The 26,001-nt window shown below is 38.2% G+C and overlaps 1 protein-coding gene across 1 annotated transcript in view; it reads right to left on the minus strand.

Annotated features, from left to right (window-relative positions):
- Positions 1-8,589: 8,589 nt before the first annotated feature.
- Positions 8,590-26,001, minus strand: part of LOC116458390 (far upstream element-binding protein 2-like) — a 92,224-nt gene continuing 74,812 nt past the window's right edge. Inside the window, 1 exon segment of the mRNA XM_058431155.1 lies at positions 8,590-8,740. Within this exon segment, the coding sequence (XP_058287138.1) occupies positions 8,590-8,740 (151 nt within the window).

Below are 26,001 nucleotides of genomic sequence, written 5' to 3' on the forward strand. Positions count from 1 at the left end.
CTCCTAGAACTGTGGCAGATAGGACTTGGGGTAAGAGGAAGACCATGGTGCAAGGTCCAGCTGTTGGAGGGGCTGGCAAATCAAAGCCACAGGGATGATCAGAGGATGGTCGAGCCAGATGGAAGAGACCACCTTCTAATAGCGTTAGTTTTTCTAGAGGCCATGGAAGCAGACCAACTGGGAGTTGGCAATGAGAAACCAGGAGATTGCTACCCTTCATCACAGTCCCCTAGTATGTAGGGAAAGGAAGAATATCAACCTCCTTAAGAGAAAGCTGTAGAGTAAAAGGATAGGCAGATTTCAGTAAAGGAAAAGAGATGGAAATGGTGACTTAAAATGAGGGTGAAGTGGTAAAGAGGCTTACTAATTACTAAACTAGCACTTCATAAGAATGCAGTGGGAAATGTATTTGTAAGGTACTGAGGGAAAGTGGAAGAGGAGTCTTTTTTGCTAGCTATATTTTTCTTAATTTTATTGTTAATTGATATAATAATTGTATATATTCGGGAGATATGATGTTATATATGAACATATATGCACATTGTAGAATAATTAAATCAAACTGACATTTTCTACCTCAGATACTTAGCATTTCTTTATGTAAGAACATTTAAAATCTACTCTTAGCAATTTTGAAATATATAAAACATTACTCTTAATTATAGTCACCATGCTGTGCAATAGATCACAGACTTATTCCTTCTGTCTAACTGAAACTTTGTGCCCTTTGATCAACATCTTCCCTTTCCCCATCCAAATAATCACTACCTCCAAATCCCCAGCCTCTGGTAGGCACCATTCTACTCTCTACATCTATGAGTTTGACTTTTTTAGATTCCATGTATAGGTAAGATCATGCAGAACAGTATTTGTGTTTCTCTGCCTGACCTATTCCACTTAGCATAATTTTCTCCCGGTTCATCCTCATTGTCACAAAGGGCAGAATTTCCTTCTTTTTCTAAAGGTTGAATAATATTCAGTTGTGTATCATCTTTATCCATTCATTCATAATGGACACTTAGGTTGCTTTCATGTCTTGGCTGTTGTGAACAATGCTTCAATAAACATGAAAGTGCACATATCTCCTTGACATACTCATTTCATTTTCTTTGGATATATGTCCAGAAGTGGAATTGCTGGAGCATATGGTAATTGTATTTTTATTTGTTTAAGGAAACTTTGTACTGTTTTCTGAAGTGGTTGTACTAATTTACCTTCCTACCAACTGTGTACAAGGGTTCCCTTTTCTCCACATCCCCCTCCAACACTTGTTCTCTTTCATCTTTTTGATAATAGCCATTCTAATAAAATGATTTGATATCTCATTATGATTTTAATTTGCCTTTCCCTGACGACTGATGATGTTGAATAGTTTTTCATGTATCTGTTGGCCATTTGTCTTCTTTTGAGAAATGTCTACTTTGGTCCTTTGCCCGTTTTTTTAATGAGGTTATTTGTTTTCTTGCTACTGAATTGTTTTAGTTCCTTATATATTTTGGATATTAGGCTCTTGTCAGAAGTAAGATTTGCAAATATTTTATCTGAATTCATGGGTTGTTTATTATTTCCTTTGCTGTCTAGAAGCTTCTTCTGTTTGATACAGTCCCATTTGTCTATTTTTTCTTTTATTGCCTATGCTTTTCAGGTTGTATCCAAGAAAACACTGTCCAGACCAGTGTCACAGGGCTTTTCCTCTATGTTTTCTTTTAGAAATTTTACAGTTTTGGGCTTTACATTTAAATCTGTAATCTATTTTGAGTTGATTTTTGTATATGGAGTGAGATGAGGGTCTAATTTCATTCTCCTGTGGGTGGATACCCAGTTTTTCCAACACCGCTTATTGAAGAGACTGTCATTATACCCCCTGTGTGTTCTTGACATCTTTGTCAAAACTAAATTGACCACAAATAGGAGTTTATTTCTGAAATTTCTTTTGGGTTCCACTGTTCTATATGTCTGTTTTTATGCCAGTACCATGCTAGGATTTTTAAATTCTTGTTTTTCCTTTTATTTTTAGTTGGCACAAAATAATTGTATGTATTGTGGGATACAGTGATATTTTGGTACATGTATATCATGTTGTTTGGGAAAAACTCTCAAACCATTATTCCTGTGCTCTCACACCATAACAATCAACACAGGAGACTTCTGTGATCCAAAAATATGTGTTTATTTTCCCCCTCCAGCAAGCAAGCAGTCAATTCTGCAGGAGGACCCAGCTGGGTGTCCTGTAATTGAATTCCAACTGTCTACCCAGATATAGCATCAGATCCCACAGGTTAGGAGCTTACTCCCACAAGACAATCCCCTCCTTCCCCCTGGTTGCAAGTCCAGGCTTCTGGAACTTCAGACTGACTGGCTTCAAGTTGGGGTTCCCGTGAACCCCACCCCCTGCCTTTTGGTTCAATTAATTTGCTAGAGTGGCTCACAGAACTCAGGGAAACACGTATACTGATTTATTACGAAGGGTATTTGAAAGGATACGAATAAACATCCAGATAAAGAGATACATAAGGTGAAGTCTAGAAGGGTCCTGAGCACAGGAGCTTCTGTTCCCATGCAGCTGGGGTGCACCACCTTCCTGGCACATGGATGAGCTCTTCACTCCATATCATGGAGATATGGCAGTCCTGTTGTACTGGTGATTGTTTCAAGTGGCAAGATTGATGAGTAGGCATGGAGTATTGGTGATCATCTAAGAAGCTTCTTATCCACCTGTGAAAATATCTCTGGAGCAGAGGTGTGCAAAGGGAAATATGATGTTGCTGAGGGCTTCCTAGAGCTCCCCAAAAGTCATGTACCAGATAGACAGTTTTATCCTAGACCATCTGACAATCATTGCCACAATTAAGTTAAAGCATTAGACACAAATCTTACTCGTAAAGTAATATATTCCCATCAACCTCATTAATCTCTTTATTTAAAAGTGTTGGCCGGGCACAGTGGCTTCCGCCTGTAATCCCAGCACTTTGGGAGGCCGAGGCGGGCAGATCACCTGAGGTTGGGAGTGCGAGACCAGCCTGACCAACATGGAGAAACCCCGTCTCTGCTAAAAAATGCAAAAATTGGCTGGGCGTGGTGGCGCATGCCTGTAATCCCAGCTGCTTGGGAGGCTGAGGCAGGAGAATCGCTTGAACATGGGAGGCGGAGGTTGCGGTGAGCCGAGATTGGGCCATTGCATTCCAACCTGGGCAACAAGAGCGAAACTCTGTCTCAAAAAAAAAAAAAAGTTACGTTTATAATGCACTTAAAGAGGAAGCAACAAGTTGTGTGTTCTGTGTGTCATGAGTGGATTATATCATGTTCACTGATCCAGCCCATCCTCTCCTTCCTCCCCTCTCTTCCCTTCACCTTCTACCCTCTTTTCCTCTATTCCTCAGGTTACTCATAAGGCCAGCCATCACAGATTTGCTACAACTGAACTGAGAAACTCGAAGGACACTTCAAAACAGGTTTCAATTGAATTTTGTCTTGAGATTCTTCATTTTTCTTTCCTTGTCATGTTGGTCACAATTTGGTATCTAGTTATCTCAAATAGAGTGTAATTCATAGGTTCATGACATAGTTATGTTCATTAGATGAATGAATAAGTGAATGACTAAATGAATGAATGAATGAAGAACACATTATTATGGTTTTAGTTTTAGCAAAAGAGAAAGTTCAGAAATGCTAAGGAACCTGAACACCAGGGGGCATCAAAAGTTTGCTTTTTTTTTTTTTTCTCAAACCTGCCGTTTAAAATAGTCTAAAACTTGAGTCATATTGGCTTCATAAGAGAAAGTGCGAGAGGGAAAGGGGGAAGAGGAAGAGAGAAGTTATAACTTAAAGGTTAATTCTAAAGTGGTTAAGTGTACTCTACTGCAGTTTACTTAAGTTGCTTCTACAACAGTGCATGTGGTTTTTCTCATATACCAATGACCAGCAGATGACACCACTTCTTATGACCAGCAGATGGCACCACTTGACCTCATGGGTCAAGGAGTACAGTGTAGGACCAGATTTTGGAGGATAAAGAAACATATATAGGGGATAAAATCTTTCACAAACTTTCTGTAGAAAAACTACTAAAGTAAAATAAATATTAAGTAGAGGATTAAGCCCTGTAGGTCTCAAATACCTTAATTTTTAAAAGGTAGAATTTTAACCAGAAGTATATTGTTCATTTTGAAACAAATAACTAAAATGTTTTTAAATGTCAAGTTTAAGCCTCAGAAAAGGTGAGCTGCAATTGATAGAAATAATTTGGATTTCACTGTGTACTTTTAGAGTATTCCTTTATCAGATTTTTCAATGACCGATTAATTCACAGATATTAGCCAAAAGAAAGAGAGTTGCACACAGACACAATACTGTTAGATTACTGATTAATAGCACTAAGTGATTTCCTCCATTGTCCTTGGCTATATAATTTAAGTGTCAACAGAGTACTTCAGGTTCTCTTATGTACTATCAGTTATTTACCTTTTCTAAATATTTAACTGCTTTAGTTGGATACTTATAATCAGACAAAAACTGGAACGATGTCTGTAGTTAGAGTACTTGTAGTGCAAAGGAAAATGCAGACCCACTGGTTTTTGAGAGTGACGGCACTTGACCCGAAACTTTAAACATGCTTGTGAAACTTCCATCTGGGTGAAGGAGCAGAGGCCAGACTAGCACTTAGTTTCTTTTTAGATCTTCCATGCCTTAGTCATGCAGATAAGTAGTAACTGCTTGAATGGGAATAAAAAGCATTCCGTCGGATTTCTGAGTATAATGAAAAGTCCCCGTCTTTGGCTCTTTGATTTCCCACATGAAGCTCAGCTTGGATATTACTACAATAACAAAGAGCACTAGAGAAAACAAAAGGGCATATTTGCTTAAATTGCTGTTTGCATCAAAAGAAACTGCCTAATGGGGTTATCGCTAGGTCAGACTGCACTCTGTTTTCACCAAGGCTGAATCAAGACCAGATGAATTCAGGAGGGCTGGGTGGGATTAGAGCCTTTAAGCACCAGTATTTTAATAAAATTCTTGGCAAAACTATCTCTGAGCCTTCTATTAGCAACTGAAAGATACATAAGAAAGAGATTGGAAATACCGAAGTGATCAACTACTAGGAAATGACCCTTAGGTTTAATTTTATTTCCACAAAAAACAAAACAAAACAAAACAAAAAAACCACCACTGTGCCATATGGGAGAAAACAAACATGATAGAGAAGCAAGATCTAGACCCATACTCTCTGACTCTACACTATTTGGTGTTGAAGCTTATGACACTCTGCTTCAGTTTCTTCATCTGTAAAATTAGGGTGATTATCCAGGGTTTGTGTGAGAGTTCAAGTTAACACTTGTAAAGCACTTGGAACATGGTAAGTACTGAATGTGTTAATTATGATGATGATGATGATGATGGTATACTAGCTACTGCATGAGGTGCTGAGAATAGAGATTGAAAAGATACTGTCTCTGCCTTTGGGGAACTTAGAGTCTTTTAGGAGGAGTCAAGAAAATAAATAAGAGCAAAAAGTTACAGATATAATAAGGAGGTTATATAGAGTTTTGGGATAGGGGGTGACAAGGGAGGGTATGGTGAGTTTGGCCTGGGTAGGGGTGAGGGATGCTTTGAAGAAAGGCCCTTGAGCTGAACTGTGCCATATGTATTTGCAGGAAAGAAAAGGGAACAAGGAAGGGCTTTTGGACATGTGGTGAAGGCAGGGCTGGGCAACACGTGTTGAAGGGCACCAAAGTAGGAACCAGTGTGGTACATTCAAAGAGCTGCCATTCTTGGAACGTGGTCAGAGCACAGGGTGTGAGTATAAGGGGGCAGAGTGAGAGATGAAGCCCTTCGGGGGGACATAGGTCAGAGTCCAGCATTGGAAACAGGAATCCAGGGGTTAATTTGGAAATTAGATGAGGTTTGTTTCTCTCATTCATTATTTATTTATTTATTTATTTATTTATTTATTTATTTATTTATTAGAGACAAGTTCTCCCTGTATTACCCAGGGGGGCCTTAAACTCCTGGCTCTGGGAATCTTCCTACGTCAACCTCCCAGGTAGCTGGAATTACAGACATATGCCACCATGCGTGGCTAGTATTTTTTAAAAATAAGCTGTCAACATTTACAACTTAGAAACCTCTACATGAAAAAATAGGGATTTCCAAGCTTTCTAGAAAATTTGGAGTGTCTTGCAATATCATTCTCTAATTCCAACACAGTATCAGTGGATGACATGCGCTCTGCCCAGTTTGTCCCTGGCCTCTTCCTCTCACATTCAGTCCCAGCCTTGCCTCTAATCCCATGAGCATTGGTGTTTCTGACATTTACATAGCACCCTAAAGACTTCTGATGTTATTCTACAGGGCAGGCAGAGCACTGAAATGTTTTAAGCAGGAGGTTCTACTGGAGGAGGGATTGAAGGACAAGATGGTAAATTGTTTTCATCTTTTAACAAAAGTTCTATCATGAGCAATGACTGGACACATACGAGGGCAATTGAGTATCATTGGATTTTACTATTAAATTTCATTAGAATATATAATCTATTCTTTGAAAATTGGAATATTTAATCTTATTATGGTAGAGTGACCAATCTTCTAGTCAACCCTGTATTATTTTTCTTTTTCTTTTTTTTTTCTTTTTTTTTTATTATTATACTTTAGGTTTTAGGGTACATGTGCACAATGTGCAGGTTTGTTACATGTGTATCCATGTGCCATGTTGATTTCCTGCACCCATTAACTCGTCATTTAGCATTAGGTATATCTCCTAATGCTGTCCCTCCCCCCTCCCCCAACCCCATCCGGAGTGTGATGTTCCCCTTCCTGTGTCCATGAGTTCTCATTGTTCAATTCCCACCTATGAGTGAGAACATGCGGTGTTTGGTTTTTTGTCCTTGCGATAGTTTACTGAGAATGATGTTTTCCAGTTTCATCCATGTCCCTACAAAGGACATGAACTCATCATTTTTTATGGCTGCATAGTATTCCATGGTGTATATGTGCCACATTTTCTTAATCCAGTGTATCGTTGTTGGACATTTGGGTTGGTTCCAACTCTTTGCTATTGTGAATAGTGCCGCAATAAACATACGTGTGCATGTGTCTTTATAGCAGCATGATTTATAGTCCTTTGGGTATATACCCAGGAATGGCCATTATTTTTATTTTTAAGAGTAAGCAAATGTTCTAAAACTTTAAGAGGAAAGCCCATCCTTCTTTGGCAGCTCCTTTAAGGATCAACAGATAGTCCTCTTGGAACTGATAATAAAATATAATCCAATCTTAACATACCTGGAAAAGGGCTAAAGGGAATGCATACCTACATTTCAATAGGGGAGGAACTGGTACAAAACATGTTACTAAGAGGCAACAAAGAATTTCTGGCAGAGTGGGTTTTGCTATCTAAAACCTGCTTTTTCTAATAGAGAACGTCTCATCTCCAGATACTCCGTGACTTTCAGGAAGAAAGGCATATAACTTAAATTGAAGTGACAGATAAAATAAACCCATGGCCTTTTTGGCTTTTGGGTCAGGCCCCTGTGAAGTTAGCAAAGGCAGCAGAAGCAGCTATGCTTGCATCAGAATGCAGAATGATGCCCATCCCCAGGAAGCATTTCACACCCACTTCCTTTCCATCCATGGAGTAAGGGGATAGGGAAGTTAATTATGAGAAGGGGGATGAACTAATCCTATACTCATTCTGTGGCCTTCTGTAAAAACACTGGTTGGTTTTTAGCAGGAAATTTATGCTAGTTATATTAGGATTCTCCAAAAAAACAGAACCAGTAAGATGTGTGTGTGTGCATGTGTCAAGTGTATGTCACATATACACACATGTGCATGTGTGTAAGTGTATGTCACACACATGTACTTATATACATATGCATGTATATATCTATATCTATATAGTTGTAGGGGCTAAGTCTGAAATTTGTGGGGCAGGTTGACAGTCTGGAGATTCCGGGAAGAGTTGGTGCTGCAGCCTTGAGTCTGAAGACAGTCTGGTGACAGAATTCCTGCTTTCTTAGGAGACCTCAGTCTTTTTTCTTAAGCCTTCATTTGATTGGATGAGGCCCACTTATGTAGTAGATGGTAATCGGCTTTGTTCAATCTACTGATGTAAATGTTAATCACGTCTAAAAAGAACCTTTGCAACAACATCTAGAGTGGTGTTTGACCAGAGTACTGGGTGCCATAGCCTAGCCAAGATGACACATAAAATTAATGACCACGTTGGGGCCCAGGCTGGTCTGCATGATATAGGCTGGAGAGGAGAGGAAGACCCTGCTACTGAGCTATGCCCATCTCTGAGAAACCAAATTTTATCTTGCAAGTTATATGTGATATTCATTGAACAAACGTGGAACACCTGCTATGTGCAAAGTTCTTTGCCAATTATTCTCTGCTTTTAGGGGGTCTTTTGCTGTTGTAAATTGAAGGAAGAGTACAGATGCAGACAGACACCCTGGGAAGCAACTTAGTATGGTGGAAAGGCACTGAGTTGTAGAGACAAGAGTACCGGTTTTGGCTGTGTGACTTTGTGCAAGTTTTCACCCGTCAAAACTCATTGGTGATTCCATTTTTTCAAGATCTGCAAACTGTCTAAGCCTTATATTTATCTATAAAACCATCATCATCATCAGCAGCAGCAGCTGCATCATTGCCCCAGGATTTAACGGAATAAAACGTAACAATTTCTGTTACATTACAAGTCACCAACAATTGTTCTTTGTCTTCCTTCTCTATCACATTGCTAAGTAAAAAGGGGTGTGAGAAACTATGATATGAGAGGCAGAGTGAGGGAAATGGCACCAGGCATGATGTTGCAGTCTTAAGTCTGAAGATAGACTGGAGGCAGAAAATTGGAACCTTTAATCAGGTGTACCCCATAGTCAGCTGGCCAGCTGACTCTACGGGGCAGGTCTGTGGTGCAGGTGAGGCTTCATATTTATCGATTATTTGGTAAAAATGAGGTGCTGTTCCTGAAATCTAGAATCATGATGGTATGACTATAAACATTTCAGAATGATTCTCACCCTTTTCAATCCCTTATGTCACAATCTCCATTTATAGTTTTGAGTTTTGAATTTTAAGCCATGTTCTAAAAATTCCAAAGTTCAACTCTTAGAAAATCCCAAGTAGTCTAAGAGTGTTTTACACCAAAATAGTCGCAAGATTATGTTAGACAAGTTAAAGTACATGCATTTTGGTATATGCTTTGCACAACCTCTCTGAAATGTCTTGTTCAAAAACAGAAAACTCAAAGCTGCTCAGATGTTTGTTATGGTTTCTTAGTTCGATAACTGAAAGTGACAGGCTATACTTTTTCCAAAGGCTCCCACACCAATTTGTGGGTTGGGCTAACATCATATTTCTTTTCTCTCACTGCATTCTCTGGCGTGTGTGTGTTCTACAGAATACCTATATTAGGTCCACAGATGTCCAGTGAAAAGAAAAAGAAAAGTTTATGGTTTTTGATGCCTTATTAAAAACATGCACAACAGGTTTTCTAGTCTGTATAAGATGGGAAAAGGGATGGTAAGGGGATCACATACATTATCTTAGTCCTTCAAAGGTGAATTCATTGCTTCACCCGGGGATTTGATTGAAGTGGACATTATTATTTTAACTTGACCATCAATTGCTAGTTAATAGTACCTGCACACACTATCACTAGTGGTAGATAACAATGGGAAAGCTGATACTGGTATCTCTGTAACTTTGTTAGAGTTTTGGGCAAGTGAGCCAAACCAAGTTCTACCCCCAAGTAGATCTTCACTTATCCTCAGAGACACCAAGGTGATGAGACTGGAGAGGACCAGTCATGATTAGACAATAATTATGAAGGGATGACATTATATACATTTGGTTGGCTCAGCTGTTCATAACTGTGGGTGCAGATCACACAGATAAATGCATAGCTGATTAAGCTGGCATCCCACTCTTACTGGTGCTGTGCCAATCTGGGGGCCATTTCCAAACAAGAACATAAGAATTCAACTCAAGGGAGTCAGAGTTGTATAAATTCCAGGCTATCATACATGGGAAATACAGACTTCAAAAGAAGGTACTTAGAGAAGGAATTGGAAAAATTAGAGATTGATAAAGATGGAGGTACAGTAAGAAATAAAGTAAAAAAAAAAAAAAAGGCTTTTTGGCACATTTCCATTACCACCTTGAGCATACAAGAAGTCCTCTGCAGATTCTCACTGAATGCATGAATTGAAAGATATCCCTCTCCTCCTGCCAAAAGAAAAGAAAAGAAAACAGAAAGACAAAACTCACAAGGCCCTAAGAGCAATTCCAGAGAAAAACAGGAAGAAAAAGAAGTTACCTGAAGCTCAGATAAGAGGGGAAATAAGAGTTGAAAGAAAAGCTTAAAAATTGGAAGAAAAGCAAGAGGTTTGATTCAATTGAAGGATTCAACAAGCTTTTCCTCCCCAAATTCTTGCTACATATAATGGCACGATACAGAGCTAAGTATATTTTATGAATTATTTTATTTATTTCTCAAAGTAATATGAGATGTCTACTCATATTATGCCCACTGTACAGATGAGATCAGAATCAAGTCTGGACCAAGTCTGTGTGAGACCAGAGGTACACTTGTAGCTATTGTCCAAGATTGGACAGTAAATTATATGACACCCTGGCTGTAGGGTCCACTTGAATGAATAAGACACAGATTTTAGCCTTTAAGGAGCTTATACTCTACTGGAGGAAATCAATCTGAAAACAAATAATTTTAATTCAAAGCAGAGTGACATGAGAGTGTACTTAAGGAGCAAAGTGGGAGGTTTATGGGCCAGAGAAGAAGCACTTAATTCTGATTTGTGGGTAGGTTTAAACAACCAGTGTTAGGGAAGAAATAAATGAGAATGTAGTTTTCCCCACCAATTTTTTGTTGTGTGTCCTAGAAATAATTCCTGAAAAGGGATCTTACAGCCAGACAGATCGATTAGAGGTGAATATATTCTAACCTCTGCCTTACATAGAAATTAAATCTTAGCAAACCCTCTATAGGTTTAAGGAAGTAGGTTTCTATTCCCACGCAAGGCAGCAGGTACTTCCTAGTCATTTCAAATCATGATCACTTTAAGGAAAACCAAAAACGCTGACTGGAAAAAAAAAAGAATTTTCAGCTGTTAAAGCTGAGGTCTGTGAAATCTTTCCTAAATTTTTGTTTAAATTGTTATAAATTTGATGCTGAATCATACTTTATTTACAAAAACATCCTGTGTCCCAGTGAAATCTTTATGCCATTTCCAAGTAGACCCACTTTCTTAAAAATAAATTTGTAACACTTTTTTTAAAAGAGAAATCTCAACTAGCAGATGTATATTATATATTATCAAATAAAATATAATGTCATGTATATAATACATAAATTTTCTCCTTCAACATAGAAATGCCTCAATATATTAAAATTATTCCTTTATAAATTGTATCTATATAATTTGTCTCAGCATAGCATTAAAGATGGTTAATATAATCTAGTGTTTTGCAATTTTTAGAAAAAATCCCGTTAGGAGAAATTCAAAATGTTTTACAAATATGCCACGGAGTAGGTTTTAATCATTGCCTTTCTCTTCATCTGGACAGTAAGCGAAAGCAAGACTGTTGGTTGAAATGACTTATGCAAAGGTGAGAAGCACTAACAAAGTTTAGCCCTGACTCTGACTGCTAACACCGTCATTCTGTCCCAGAAGCCATGTCATCTAACTGCTGGTCAGTCATGAAGAAAGCATTTCTGGAGCCTCACCCCTAAGTGAATTTGCTTGGCAATAGGTAGAGGGGATAAATTAGTGACTTCCTTCTACCTACTGAACAACTTGCTGAATATCTTGTACACAACCCAGGTCACTGAGATACAATCTAAGAAAAAAACTCAGCACATTCCAAAGAGAATGAAAGCAGTTTCTATTCCAAAGATAAATCAATGGAGTTGTCATAGGTGGAAATTAGTTTGTGTGTATTTGTTGTTGTCTTCTTCTGTCTCAGGTCTTTTTCATTATTGCTGAAGACTTATAGGAAAAGCCCCTAAAATATTTAAATGTTTATATATTGGAAAAATTTTTTAAAGAATATTGATTCTTAGGAATGAGCTACATAAGAGGTCTAGTTTGGAGATATTAATCAGTATTTGGGTTTACTGAAAATATCACCACAATCCAGTGGCCCCAAGCTATGCAAGACAAACCAGTATATTATTTCTCTAAAAGGAATCTAAACTGAGTGTATATACACGATGACACTCAGATTTACCTTTGTTCTTGAGTGAAAGCAAAAGAGATTGGTATGTCATCTGTTAACAATGTTCAAGTTGGAGAATTCACTGCAGGATTTTATTTATGAAAAGATAAAAAAAAAAGTTGTTACACATTTTTTTCTAACCTGTGCCTCTGCAATCAAGGAAAGTATGACTTTCTATAATTTGATTGTAGTTGTTTCTTTAGTGTAGGAGTGTTGACCTACAGTAGAGTGCAGTGTGTTCACCAGGTAAATGAGAACATATGATGATAATCTTTGTCCCAACAGGCACAGTAAAGCTGATAGTTCCTGGAAGCTGGCGGCATTAACTCTCTTTAATCAAGTTATAGCTGAAACTGGTTTATTAGGAATGATACTAGGATGTGGAGTGCTGATCCTTGTTTTCCCAGGTGCTTTTTAAACTAAGTAACCCTCAAAGAGTTAGACAAATCACCACAGAATTTGGTAAAGCACTACAGAGATATGTTTTCTACACATTTAGCTTTTTTGGAGTGGAAAAGATTACAGAAAATTCCTTCTTTTAAAAATAATTTGAGCAATATTTCACTCATAATATAGGACAGCATGAAAAAGAAAAATAATCTATAGTTCTATTTTCATGAGGTCACATTGCATAGGTTTGAATTCCACCTATTCCCTTTTGTAGCTGAGTGAACTTGAAAAAACTTATTAAGCTTCTTTGCACTTCAGTTTCCTCACCTATAAAATAGAGATATTAATAGTAGCTAACAAATGAGGTTGTTTCAGGATTATATTAGATTAAATATGCAAAGTACTTAGAACAGCGCTTGACACATGGTAAGTGCTTAGTAAATATTAGCTACTACTATTATCAGTTTTGAAATGAATATATTAAGAATGTAGCTCCTTTTTAAATTATACTTTAAGTTCTAGGGTACATGTGCACAACGTGCAGGTTTGTTACATATGTATACATGTGCCATGTTGATGTACTACACCCATTAACTCGTCATTTAGATTAGGTATATCTCCTAATGCTATCCCTCCCCTCTCCCCCCACCCCATGACAGGCCCCAATGTGTGATGTTCCCCTTCCTGTGTCCAAGTGTTCTCATTGTTCAATTCCCACCTATAAGTGAGAACATGCGGTGTTTGGTTTTTTGTCCTTGTGATAGTTTGCTGAGAATGATGGTTTCTAGCTTCATCTGTGTCCTGACAAAGGACATGAACTCATCCTTTTTTATGGCTGCATAGTATTCCATGGTGTATATGTGCCACATTTTCTTAATCCAGTCTATCATTGATGGACATTTGGGTTGGTTCCAAGTCTTTGCTGTTGTGAATAGTGCCGCAGTAAACATGTGTGCATGTGTCTTTATAGCAGCATGATTTATAATCCTTTGGGTATATACCCAGTAATGGGATGGCTGGGTCAAATGGTATTTCTAGTTCTAGATCCTTGAGGAATCGCCACACTGTCTTCCACAATGGTTGAACTAGTTTACAGTCCCACCAACAGTGTAAAAGTGTTCCTATTTCTCCACATCCTCTCCAGCACCTGTTGTTTCCTGACTTTTTGATGATCGCCAAGGAATGTAGCTCCTTTTAATCTTAATCCAAATTCTATATGTGTTTATGGGGTGTAATCTCAGTACACATACAATTTTAAACTTATTTTTTCTTTTTTCTGCATAAATATCTTTTTGATGTGGCTATATAGACTTTATGTGTTACTTTTAATAGCTCCATGAAGTTGTTGCATCATTTCCTGCAACAGTGCAAGAATGCCACATACCTTTTATAGCATTATAACGATACTTTTGTTGTAATATGTACAGGTTGTTCCTATTTTTATTTTATTATATATGCAAGATAGCGCTCAGATTTACCCTTGTTTTTGAGTGAGGCAAAATATAATTATATTTCATAACTGTAAAGTAATATCACAATGAATATTTTGGAAAATTTATATTAATTCTATTGTTTTTTGCTTAAGGAATATAATTGCTAAAGATAAAATGTGAACTTTTAGAAGAATGACATTTCAGTAAAACTTTCTAAAATGGTTGCCATAAGTTACAATATCATAAGTATTATGTGAATATTTTACAGCATGTCCTCACTAGAATTTGTATTATTATTTGATAGATACAAAAAAATGTTTATATCTCTTCTTGTGTGAAGTCTTGTTAATATCATTTGAGCACTAAACTCTTGAAATTCCTTTCTTTTCTTTTTTATTGAGACAGAGTCTCACTCTGTCATCCGGGCTGAAATGCAGTGGTGCAATCATGAATCATTGCAGCCTTGATCTCCTGGGTTCAGGTGATCCACCCACCTCAGCCTCCAAGTAGCTGAGATTGCAGGCATGTGCACCCACACCTAGCTAATTTTTTTATTTTCTGTAGAGATGGGGTCTCCCTACATTGCCAAGGCTGGTCTTGAACTCCTGGGACCAAGCAATCCTCCCAGGTTGGCTTCCCAAAGTGTGGAGATTAAGGTGTGAGCCACCTTGCTTGGGCAGAATTATTTTCTTATACATTTAAATTTAGATATGAACCCTTTTTTTTTTTACATCTAATGAAAATGATTTTCCCTTCCATTGTGGTTTTTTGATTTACATAATTGTGATTTTTCAAATTATTACATATTTGAAAATTTTTCTTTGAATTTTTTTTATTATATCTGGTTTCATCCAGATAAAATTATCTTGTTCTTCTATTTTTTCTTATAAATAAATTCTTTTTTTTTTTATTATACTTTAGGTTTTAGGGTACATGTGCACAATGTGCAGGTTTGTTACATATGTATCCATGTGCCATGTTGATTTCCTGCACCCATTAGCTCATCATTTAGCATTAGGTATATCTCCTAATGCTGTCCCCGCCCCCCCCACCCCCCACCCCACAACAGTACCCGGAATGTGATGTTCCCCTTCCTGTGTCCATGAGTTCTCATTGTTCAATTCCCACCTGTGAGTGAGAACATGCGGTGTTTGGTTTTTTGTCCTTGCGATAGTTTACTGAGAATGATGTTTTCCAGTTTCATCCATGTCCCTACAAAGGACTTGGTTCCAAGTCTTTGCTATTGTGAATAGTGCCGCAATAAATTCTTAACTTCGCGGTTTATTTTGATATGCCATATAAGAATGATTGAAAAAAAATTGTTGCAAACTATCACATTGAACATCTGGCATTTGGTTTTATGAGATAATAATTATAAGTAATACAACAGGATTCTACTCACTATAGAAGCTGAGAGCAGAAGGCAGATTTTTTGAAGAGAGAGTCTCTTTACTTTCCACATTGCATTAGATCTCCCTGATCCAAACAACAAGTTCTGAGAAAGGGAAAAAAATCTATGCCCCAAATAGAGCAGAGTTTAGAACTAAAGACAATGCTGGCATCTCATTGTCTCCTTAGGTTAGCTGATCTAATTTATCTTTTCTTTTCATGAAATTAATCTCAAGCAAACACACTGTTCACACTTTTAAGTTAAGGGATGCTTAATGTGCTTAGTGCAAGCTAGAAATATTGATTTCTTAATGTAACACTTAAACATGTATATTATTGCATCAATTCCTGGCAGAAACTATTTTAATTCTTTGAACTAGTAAAAAAGGAAAGTCCTGTTTGTGGTTAAAAATATGAGTGCATTTAGTAACACTTCCGGCCTGGTAAAATTACAATCCAGAAATGCTAACTAAAAATGTTGCCTTATTTGGTCACTTCACTTTAGCACAACAAAACCTTGTCTTTGGTTCTTTAAGCAATTAACTTCAGCACCTCAAGTGTTTCTTAATCTAGGTGCTGAAAATGAAGAGATAAATAAGAAAAGATTTCTGCTGGGGCAATTTAAAGCCTAGTGCAGACAGATACAGAAAATTGATTGCAACATAATTTGGTAAATCTTAAGAACCAGACCTTTTAACTGCTTGTGTCAAAGATTTTAAAGGAGACTCAGAGTTTACAGTTAACAGTAGAGGGGCTCTCATCCTATCTCCCTTTTGACACTGCCCCCAGCTCGACTTAAAAGGGCTTCAGAACCTCCCAGGCTCCTTTCCCACCACCTCAAGCACCTAGCTCCTCAACCTGCTTCATCATCACATACTGCCCAAGGATCCTATCCCAAGAAGGAAGATATACTTAAAATTAATTTTCCACCTTTCCTTCAGAGCGATAGAACTAATCATCATGTTTCATACTCCTTTTGGCCTCAGTCACCATAGAAGTCCAAGCATTCCAGGTCATCACAGGAACTCTCCTCCATATGTTTCTGTATATCCCTTGATCTGACTCAATCTCCCATTCCTTCCAAAACTGCAATCCCTTCCAGCGCAGCTGCTAGAATTCAGGGCTTGGGAAGCACAGTCTCTTTTATTTTCCAACTCTTCTTTGAGCAACACCTTCACCTCCTTGCTCTAAGCCCTGGCTCACCACTCAACCCAACCCATATCCTGTTTACCTTCAGCCTTTGTAGGGGGTGGTGGTTTTTGCTCCCACACCCTATGCTTCCAGGTCCTGGAGGTGGGGATAGGAATGCTCCTTATTTCTCATTGTTTTTCCTCTTTCAAAAACCCTTCATCTCCTATTTTCCAAGCCATTCCACTTCATGATGGAAGATTTTAGCAGCTGGCTCATTGCATTTCCTTCTACTATGACTCCTGTCATCATATTTAATGACTTCAACATTTATGTATGTCATTATTTTTCAAATTTGGCTGCACATTTTTATTACCTCATGATGTTTTAAAAATCCTACTTGCGTTCAGTTCCTCCCCCCAGCCAAAGAAGTACTGATTTAATTTAGTCAAGGTAGGATTTAGACACTAGATTTTGTTTTGCTTTAAAAGAAAAACAAACAAAAAACCCCCACAACTCCTGTGATCTGAATATGCAGCAGAGTTCAGCACTACTTACTTAGATCAGTTTCTCAGTAAGCCTTTTCAATTATTTGACCCTCTGACTCCAAAATCTCTTTCTTTCCCCAACCCCATCATGTTCACCCTAGTCGTACCCTAGAGTTTATCATTATAAGTAGCCTCCAATATCTAGTTTTTCATCATTCCACTTTCTGATATTCACAGCATCTCTTTCTGACTCCTCACTTAAGTAGAACATCATTCCAGTAATCCATGGACCCACTCCTAGTCTTTGTCCTAATCATCTCCCTCACTTGTCTTTACTTCTTTCCCTACTCATCTTAGATTCCATGGTTTGTCACTATAACTCTTCTGCATGTGCCCACAACTCTTTTGTCCTTCTCTCTCCATTATATTTGCCTAGCAAAACCCAAACCCTGGTTATATTTAACTCTGCTTAATCTATATCTGCATTCAGGCAGCTAAATGGGATGAGAGAACAACACACACATTTACTTTACATTTTGGCCACAAATCTCTGGTGGGTCCTTAGCACTTCAGGAAATTTTTTGTAGTAGAATTCTCTGGTCAGTTCTTTGTCCAGACAACTGTTTGGTATCTTCCCCCCTTTTAAAACCTCCAACATTCCCTCCTTGTCTTCACTCTCAGCTGATAACCTAGATTTTTATTTCATAAGAAAATAGAAGTAAGCAGAAGAGAACTACTTCCTTTTCCCTTTACCAAATCTACCAACCTCCTTGCTCCACACCCAAGTGCTCCATCTTCTCTTTGGTCACAGATGATAAACAGCTCCTGCAGCCTGGCTCCTCACCCCCTTCCACCTGTGCCAGGGCTTTACTCCTCTAATCATCCTTTTTCTCCTGAACAGGACTCTCGCCTCTTACTGCAGATCATTCCCATCAGCTTACAAATGGACCCCATCTCAGCAAAACAAACCCAATCCTTTCCTAGACTTCTGGTTGCACTCTAGCTCCAGTTGCATTCCTCAACTCTTCTTCATAGCAAGTTTCTTGAGACTTTTCTGTACTCACTCTCACTTTCTCACTTCCCATCTCTTTAGCCCACTCAAGTTGGGATTTAGTCCTCATCACTCTCCTGAAATTGCTCTGTCAGAATCACCAGCAATCTCCCTGTTGCTAAGAGCAGCAGTTAATTTTCAATCTTCATTTTATGCAGCCTCACAGCAGATTTGGCACAATCATCATCCACCCTGAAGCATTTTCTTCTCGAGCCCTTCTGGATACCACTATGTCCTAGTTGTTCCATCACACAGCTGTTGCATCCTGGTTTTCTCTGCACACTCTACCTTTCTCAATATTAGAGCACTCTTGCTTGATGTTCTTGCTTGGTCCTGCCTTCTTCACTGCCTGTACTCACTCCCTAGACCATTTCATCCAGGCACATGGCCTCACATAGCATCTTCATGCTGATGATAATCCCCCTCCATCCTTTCTCCTAAGCTCTCAGTTTAAATATCCAATTGCCTAGTAGGTACATTCATTTGTGTATCTAAGAAGCATAACATGTTAAAACCAAAATTTTTTTTCTTCTCACATCTGCTCTTTATATGGATTCCTCTTGGCATATCCATCCCCTAAATTGCACAATCAAATATCTAGGCACTATCCTTTTTCTTTATTTTCTCAAATTTGACTTTTTTCCTTCTCTTTTCCTTCCTTCCTTCCTTCCTTCTTTCCTTCCTTCCTTCCTTCCTTCCTTCCTTCCTTCCTTCCTTCCTTCCTTCCTTCCTTCCTTCCCCCCCTCTCTCTTTCTTTCTTTCTCTCTCTTTCTTTCCTTCTTCTTTCCTTCTTTTTTTTTCTTAAGGCTCTTACTCTGTCGCCCAGTCTGGAGTGCAGTGGCATGGTAACGGCCCACTGCAGCTTTATATTCCCGGGCTCAAGCAATCCTCCCACCTCAGACTCCCGAGTAGTTGATACTACAGGTATGCACCCCCCACCTGGTTATTTTTTTCTATTTTTTGTAGAGATGGGGTGTCTTGCTATGTTGCCTGGGCTGATCTTGAACTCCTGGGCTCAAGCGATCTTCCTGCCTCAGTCTTCATAAGTGCTGGGATCATAGGCAAGAGCTATGGTGCCTGGCTCACATTTAACATATCTATCATCAACAATTCTTGTCACCTCTACTTTAAAAAGTGCCTTGAATTTGAGAATTCTCACTGTCTCCACCTCTATCATTTTGGTCCACACTATATCTGAGTGTTGTGTTAATCTCCTAACGTGTCTTCCTATTTCTGTTCTTGCATGCTTTCAATCAATTCTTCACACAGCAGCAGATTGTTTTCAAAATATAAATTTGGTCAATTAACCTGGCTTAAACCGTCCCATAGTTTGCTGTTACACTGAGAACATGGTAAGTCCTTACTAATGCTCACAAGGCTAGTTGTGATCTGGCCCCTGACCCACCTTTCTGATGTCATCTTTACCAGCCCTCCCTTACTCCAAGCTGGCTGAATTTGCTTCCTGGAGTGCACCAAGTTTGCTCTATCTTTTGGGTCTTTGTACTTGATCCTTATACAGCTTATTCCTTTATTTCATAGAAGAGATACCTTCCAATTCCGAGATCTCCCTTATCTAAAGTGAAGCTAAGGCTGCACATTTTATATTCTCTTACTTTCTGATATTTCCTCCATATTACTCATTGGTACTTGAACTTAAATACTTATTTGTTTACTTTATTATTTGTTTCTCTTGCTCTAGAATGTAAGCCTCCTGAGGTTAGAAATTTTATGTCTTGCTTATAGTAGCATCCCCAGCTTACCTGAGAAATCCTCAGTACGTATTTGTTCAATGAATTAATAAAATGTTATCACTAAAACTCATGTTAATATTCATGAAAAGAGATTACCTTACTGATGTTACCTCATTATTGATCGAAAACAAACATGAAACTATTTATGTGTTCATGTGCCACCTAAAACCATCTTGCCTAATTTTGAATGTCACTCCAGGTACAACACTTTGATTAGCTCTATTTTCTATCCTGTGAGCATTTCTACCCAGGGTTTGTTGGCCCTGATTGGTTTAATCAGGCATGGGTACCTGGCCAAAGAACAACCAATTTATTATGGTTTGATTATCAATCGGATTTGAAACTGGCCAAAACATGCATTATTACCTAGTTAGGCTGAAGCTTGCTTTTGGGTATGATGGAATACCTAGCAAATGACTATCATTACTGTCTTATTTATAATATTAGAAAACTTAAATTATCTTGAATGTCCAATATAAGAGGACTGGGTAAATATATAGAATGAGATGCTATATAGCCAGTAAAATGATTCTATTAAAGACTTTTGAAAGATATGCTTACTACATAGTGTGTATTTTGAGTGAAAAAATAAGAGAGCACAATTATTTATGCCATATGACTTTAGTTTTATTAGTTTTTTCTCTTTGTATATACAGTTTCACAAAGAAAAAAAACCCTAAAATTTAAAAGGGCTTCTTTTTTCCTGAATGCTACCAATGAGGACTGTAGGAACATCACATTGTAGGTGGCTTTATTTCTTCCATATAGTTTTATAAATAATTTCAAATTACTTAATTAGAATAATTGTTATTTAGAAACTTTCCATAAAAAGAGCATGCTAAAATTTTATGCATTGTTTAAAACTAATTTATATTCTTGCATTATATGTGCATTGTATATAAAACTATATATAAAGTATTATATTATATATGGTTATGCATTATATATTTATATCAAGTAACAGATTAGAATGGATTGTATATATTATTTCTACACACACACATAATTTCATAGTTTAGTGAATTATTTGGCAACACTTGAGCTACTACTTCAGTTCAAATTCTGAAGAGTGTTTTATGATGATTCCTTTAAATAATTGCCAAACATTTGCTTTTGTTCTAAAGAAACTACAATAAAGATAAATAAGTCTAGTGCAATTATATCAATTTATGAGAATTAAAAAGTTAAAGTCCTATTGTTTAAAAGTCAAACTGTGGAGTGATGAGAGCTTCATTGTAACATTATCATTCATTTTATAAATTCAAACATATTCTGGTTAGATTATAATGACCTCCTCTTTAACCTCTAAACACTGCAGGCATATAAAGTAGAAAAGTCAGCTGTTACACAGTAAGTCTCTAAGAGTAGTTTATTAGAATTCAAGTATTAAGGCTGAGGACTGACAATTATGTGGAAGAACAGCCTAAAGATGATGTGTAAGAGCATAATAAACATAAATTTTGAGTTGAGAAGTAAAAGTAATGGGCTCAGTTTGTATTTAATTAGGAAGGCTTTCAGTTTCTCTAAAATCCAGGCTCAGCCATAATTCTTTTGTTCATTTATTTGACAGATATTTATAGAGAATGTGCTGTGCCAGCTGTTAAGATTCCAGTGGTGAAAAAGAGAAATGCCTCCTACCTTTTTGAAATAGACTGTATGCTACTCAGTAATTACACAATTTATCAGAAAATTATAATTATAATCCATATGAAGACATTGAAGTGGGGTAACATTCAGTCTGAGGTGAGATGTAGAGTCTCAAGGGATCTTTCCTTAGAGAGGAATATTTAAAGCTTCTCAACCCTATTGACCTAAAGCACTCTGGCAGGGGGTGAAATCTCATCTTTGCAGCCTAGTTGGAAACTCATTGTACAATTAGACACTGACATGCTCAAAATTTCTTACTTCAATTTCCTTTATGCTATAGCACAGAATACTGAGTCGAAGAAGAGGAAGGAGGACAAAGTCAGGGACTTGCCAACCAATGAGAAAGTCCCCAATGTCATGTCCCCAAAATGCCATTGATGCCTACTGACTGTTCTAAATAGACAAACAAAAACATTTCTAGGGTGAGATGCTGGGTGAAAGGACAGGGAGAAGGGGAAAGACTAAGGGCTTAGAAGAAAATCAGTTTCCGTTGTTTTCAGACCCCTATTATGTGCCAGCAGGATTACATGTGTAATATCTAATATTTGCAAGCATTCTGCAGCACAGATATTGTCACAATTTAAAGGTGAGGAAACAGGCCAAGAAACCTTGAAGGACTTGCTCAAGGTTACTTAGCAAGTACATTATAGATCTGTGATTAAAATTTAGGTCTTTCAAACTCTATACCTAGCATAATTTATATATTCTTCAGCACTGGTAGCAGAATATATACAAAGGTGGGAAATGAGGAGAATAACTATTGAAGGAGGTGCAGATGTATTATAATTATGCTAAAAATGCAAGAATTAAAAGTGCTAGCAAATAAAACCACCCAATGCAATCTAAATTTGGAACTGCCTAATTTGATTTATTGCCTGGAACTCATAGCTCTTCCAACTGCAGTTTTTTTCTTCACTCTCCTTTACCTCACTCCTTCCAGGAATTGGTTCACCAAGAAGCTTAATCTATTCTGTGATATGGGCCACTGTAGATTGACTTTTTGGTCTGAATTCTTCATTGTCCCATGACAGGTTTATCTTATTCCCTCTCTCGCCTTGCTCTCATGTGAGTGAAGTGTATTTTTCCTACTCTTTGACTTTGGGCTTAAACATATAACTTGCTTTGACTACTAGGATGTTAGTGAAACAGAGACTAGAAATGTGCCTGAATGGTTCTGCTTGGCTTCCCGGGCTGAAGCATTTCACCATGAGAAGCACTTGGCCTGGATAGCAGGTTCCCCATCAGTCTAGCCCCAGAACAAAAAACTTGGAAGAGACTCGAAGTGAACCTGCAGTCAAGAGCCAAGGCCAGCCAACCCACAGCTTGAAAGAGAGCCTCAATTAGCCAAACCATATCAGTTACAGATCCACAAGTGTAAGAATAAATGTTGTTGTAAGATGCTGAGTTTGGGGGATCATTTGTTATGCAGCAATATTGTGGCTCTAGGCAACTTATATAGCCGTGATGTCCACATAAAATTACTGGAGACATATAAGAAGAAAAATACCTTTATTATTTCTGAGGCATCCAAGACAGGAAAGCAATGAAGGGCTGTGACTAAGAGATTTGAATAGATGGCCTGAGCACATATGAGAGGACCGTTTCTGAATGCTTATTTGCTGGACTGGGGGAGCTTCAGAGTAAGGGGTGGAGGGGAGCCTTGCCAGTGTGAGAGCCCTTTCCCAGCCAGACTCTTAAGCTTAGCCCTAGGAGACAACCAAAAGCTGCCTGTCAGTAGAAATAAGTTAAGGAAGAAAGGATTAAGGCAGTGGTTGTCTTGGCTCTCTGCTCTGCTGCCTTACAAATAAGATTAGTAAATTGCTAAACATAGTTTTTGTGTAACTAGTTGACTTCATTTCATTTCCCTATAGAATAGTGTATTCAGCCAAATAGGGCTTAGGCTTCATTGGATTTATCAGTATATACTTTGCTTATGAAGTAAGCTAGAGATTAAAGTCACTGGAACAAAGCACTAAAAATGAAAGTGCTTGAGGCAATTTTAGTCTCAGTGTAGATCATTGCCTGGTGAAGGATTTATCACAGAAATAATTTATTTAAAAATATGCAGGTGAGGTTTTACTGTAATATTTAATAAAAACACACATGGGGCTTATCATGAAATATGCTAGTGTGATGTGTCTGTCACCCCTAAGGAATCTGGCATCAACACTAAAGTTCTGCTATATGATGCCAAAGACACTAACATGAAGTAGTTTACTTGAAGAGATATAACTACCTAATTTATACAGTACACATCAGAAAACAGCACTTTAGCTCAAAAACATCCATATTTTATTTCCAGTTTAAGTTATTTTCTGATAGACTTAAACCATTTTCTGATGGACTTCGTCACTTGGCTAACTGTCTTTTGTTGACTCCTTTAGTTTTTGGACTTCTTACATGGAAAATTGTACTAGAATTGTGGGGATTTTTTTTTTGGCCACTTGAGCTACATGGTATTAATCCATTCTTGCACTGCTATAAAGAAATACCTGAGACTGGGCAAGTTATAAAGAAAAGCAGTTTAATTAGCTCATGGTTCTGGAGGTTGCACAGGAAACACAGCAGCTTCTGCTTGGCTTCTAGGGAGGTCTCTGGAAACAATCATGATGGAAGGTGAAGGGGAAGCAGGCAAGTCTTACATGGCTGGAGCAGGAGGAAGAGAGACAGGGGGTAAGTACTTCACACTTTTTTGGGGGTGGGAGGTTGGAGTCTCACTCTGTTGCCCAGGCTGGAGTGCAGCGGCACAATCTCAGCTCACTGCAGCCTCCACCTCCTGGGTTCAAGTGATTCTCCTGTCTCAGCCTACTGAGTAGCTGGAATTACAGGTGAGCACCACCATGCCCAGCTAATTTTTGTATTTTTAGTAGAGACGGGGTTTCACCACGTTGGCCTGGCTAGTCTCGAACTCCTACCCTCAAGTGATCCCCCAACCATGACCTCCCAAAGTGCTGGGATTTCAGGCGTGAGCCACCTTGCCCAGCCAACACACTTTTATTTTTTTTTAGTTTTTAAAATTTTTCTTTTTTTGAGATGGAGTCTTGCTCTGTTGCCTAGGCTGGAGTGCAGTGGCACAATCTCGGCACATGGCAACCTCTGCCTCCTGGGTTCAAGAGTGTGCCACTGTGCCTGGCTAACTTTTGTGTTTGTAGTAGAGATGGGGTTTCAACATTCTTGAACTCCTGACCTCGAGTGACCCTCCTGCCTCGGCCTCCCAAAGTGCTGGGATTACAGGCGTGAGCCACCATGCTCGGCCTGCGAACACACCAGATCTCACAAGTGCTCACTCACAAGAACAGCACCCAAGGTGCTAAACTATTCATGAAGGATCAACCCCACGATCAAATCACCTCTCACCAGGCCCCTCCTCCAACATTGGGGATTACAATTCGATATGAGATATAGGTAAGAACACAGATCCAAACCACATCATATGGGATATTTATCCCATGGTTGTGAAATAAGGAATATTTTGCAGAAAGATTCCTTTATTATGAGCAGGTCAAGTTTTTAGATTTTAAGGTCATATGCTATATGACAATATATGCAGTCAACCAGTGCTATACATCCATTTGGAAAGATGGGGGTAGAAGAAATAATAATTGCATCTTAAAAAGAAAAACAGGAACTTTGTCAGATTACCTTCTTCCTAGTCCAAACTATGAGACTGCCTTAAAACAGAGTATTTGTTTATTGAGGTAATTAACTCCATCTAGGGCTCAAAATTTTACATCTAATATTCAGGACTGTCATAGTACTTGCTTGTATTAGTTACCCACTACTGCTGTAACAGATGATCATAAACTGAGTGGATTGAAACAACACACATTTATCTTTCAGTTTTGCATGTCAGAAACCTGATGTGGGTCTAAGTGGACTAAAATCAAGGTGTTGGCTGGACTGTCTTCCTTCTGGAGGGTCCAGAGGAAAATCTGTTTCCTTGCCTTTTCCAGCTTCTGGAGGCTGCCTAATTCTTCAACTTGTGGCTTCGTTCTATCCTCAAAGTCAGCAATAGCCAGCCGAGCCCTTCTCACATTGTATTACTGTGACACTGACTATTCTGCCTCTCTCTTCCACATTTAAGAAGCCTTGTGATTATATTGGGTCCACCCACATAATCCAGGATAATCTCGCCATTTTAAGATCAACTGATTAGCAATCTTATCTTCATCTGTTACCCTGTTACCCTGATCCCTAATTCCCCTTTGCCATATAACATAACATATTCACAGGTTTGGGGTTTAGGATTTGGACATCTTTTGGAGGCCATTGTTCTGACTACCACACTCTCCTTGTATGGTTGTTATAAAAATTAAAAATGAGATAATGCATATATAAAACTGGCTACAGCAAGTGTTCAGTAAGTGTTAGTTAATATTATTGTTGCTTTTTAAAGCCAGAGTTTCAGGTGTGTTACAGCAGATTGAATGCTCACCAATCACAAATACTACCACCCTTCACACTTAGATAAATATTCAAGGAGA

Source organism: Hylobates moloch, unplaced genomic scaffold, assembly GCF_009828535.3.
Source record: "Hylobates moloch isolate HMO894 unplaced genomic scaffold, HMol_V3 SCAFFOLD_19, whole genome shotgun sequence".
NCBI lineage: Eukaryota > Metazoa > Chordata > Mammalia > Primates > Hylobatidae > Hylobates > Hylobates moloch.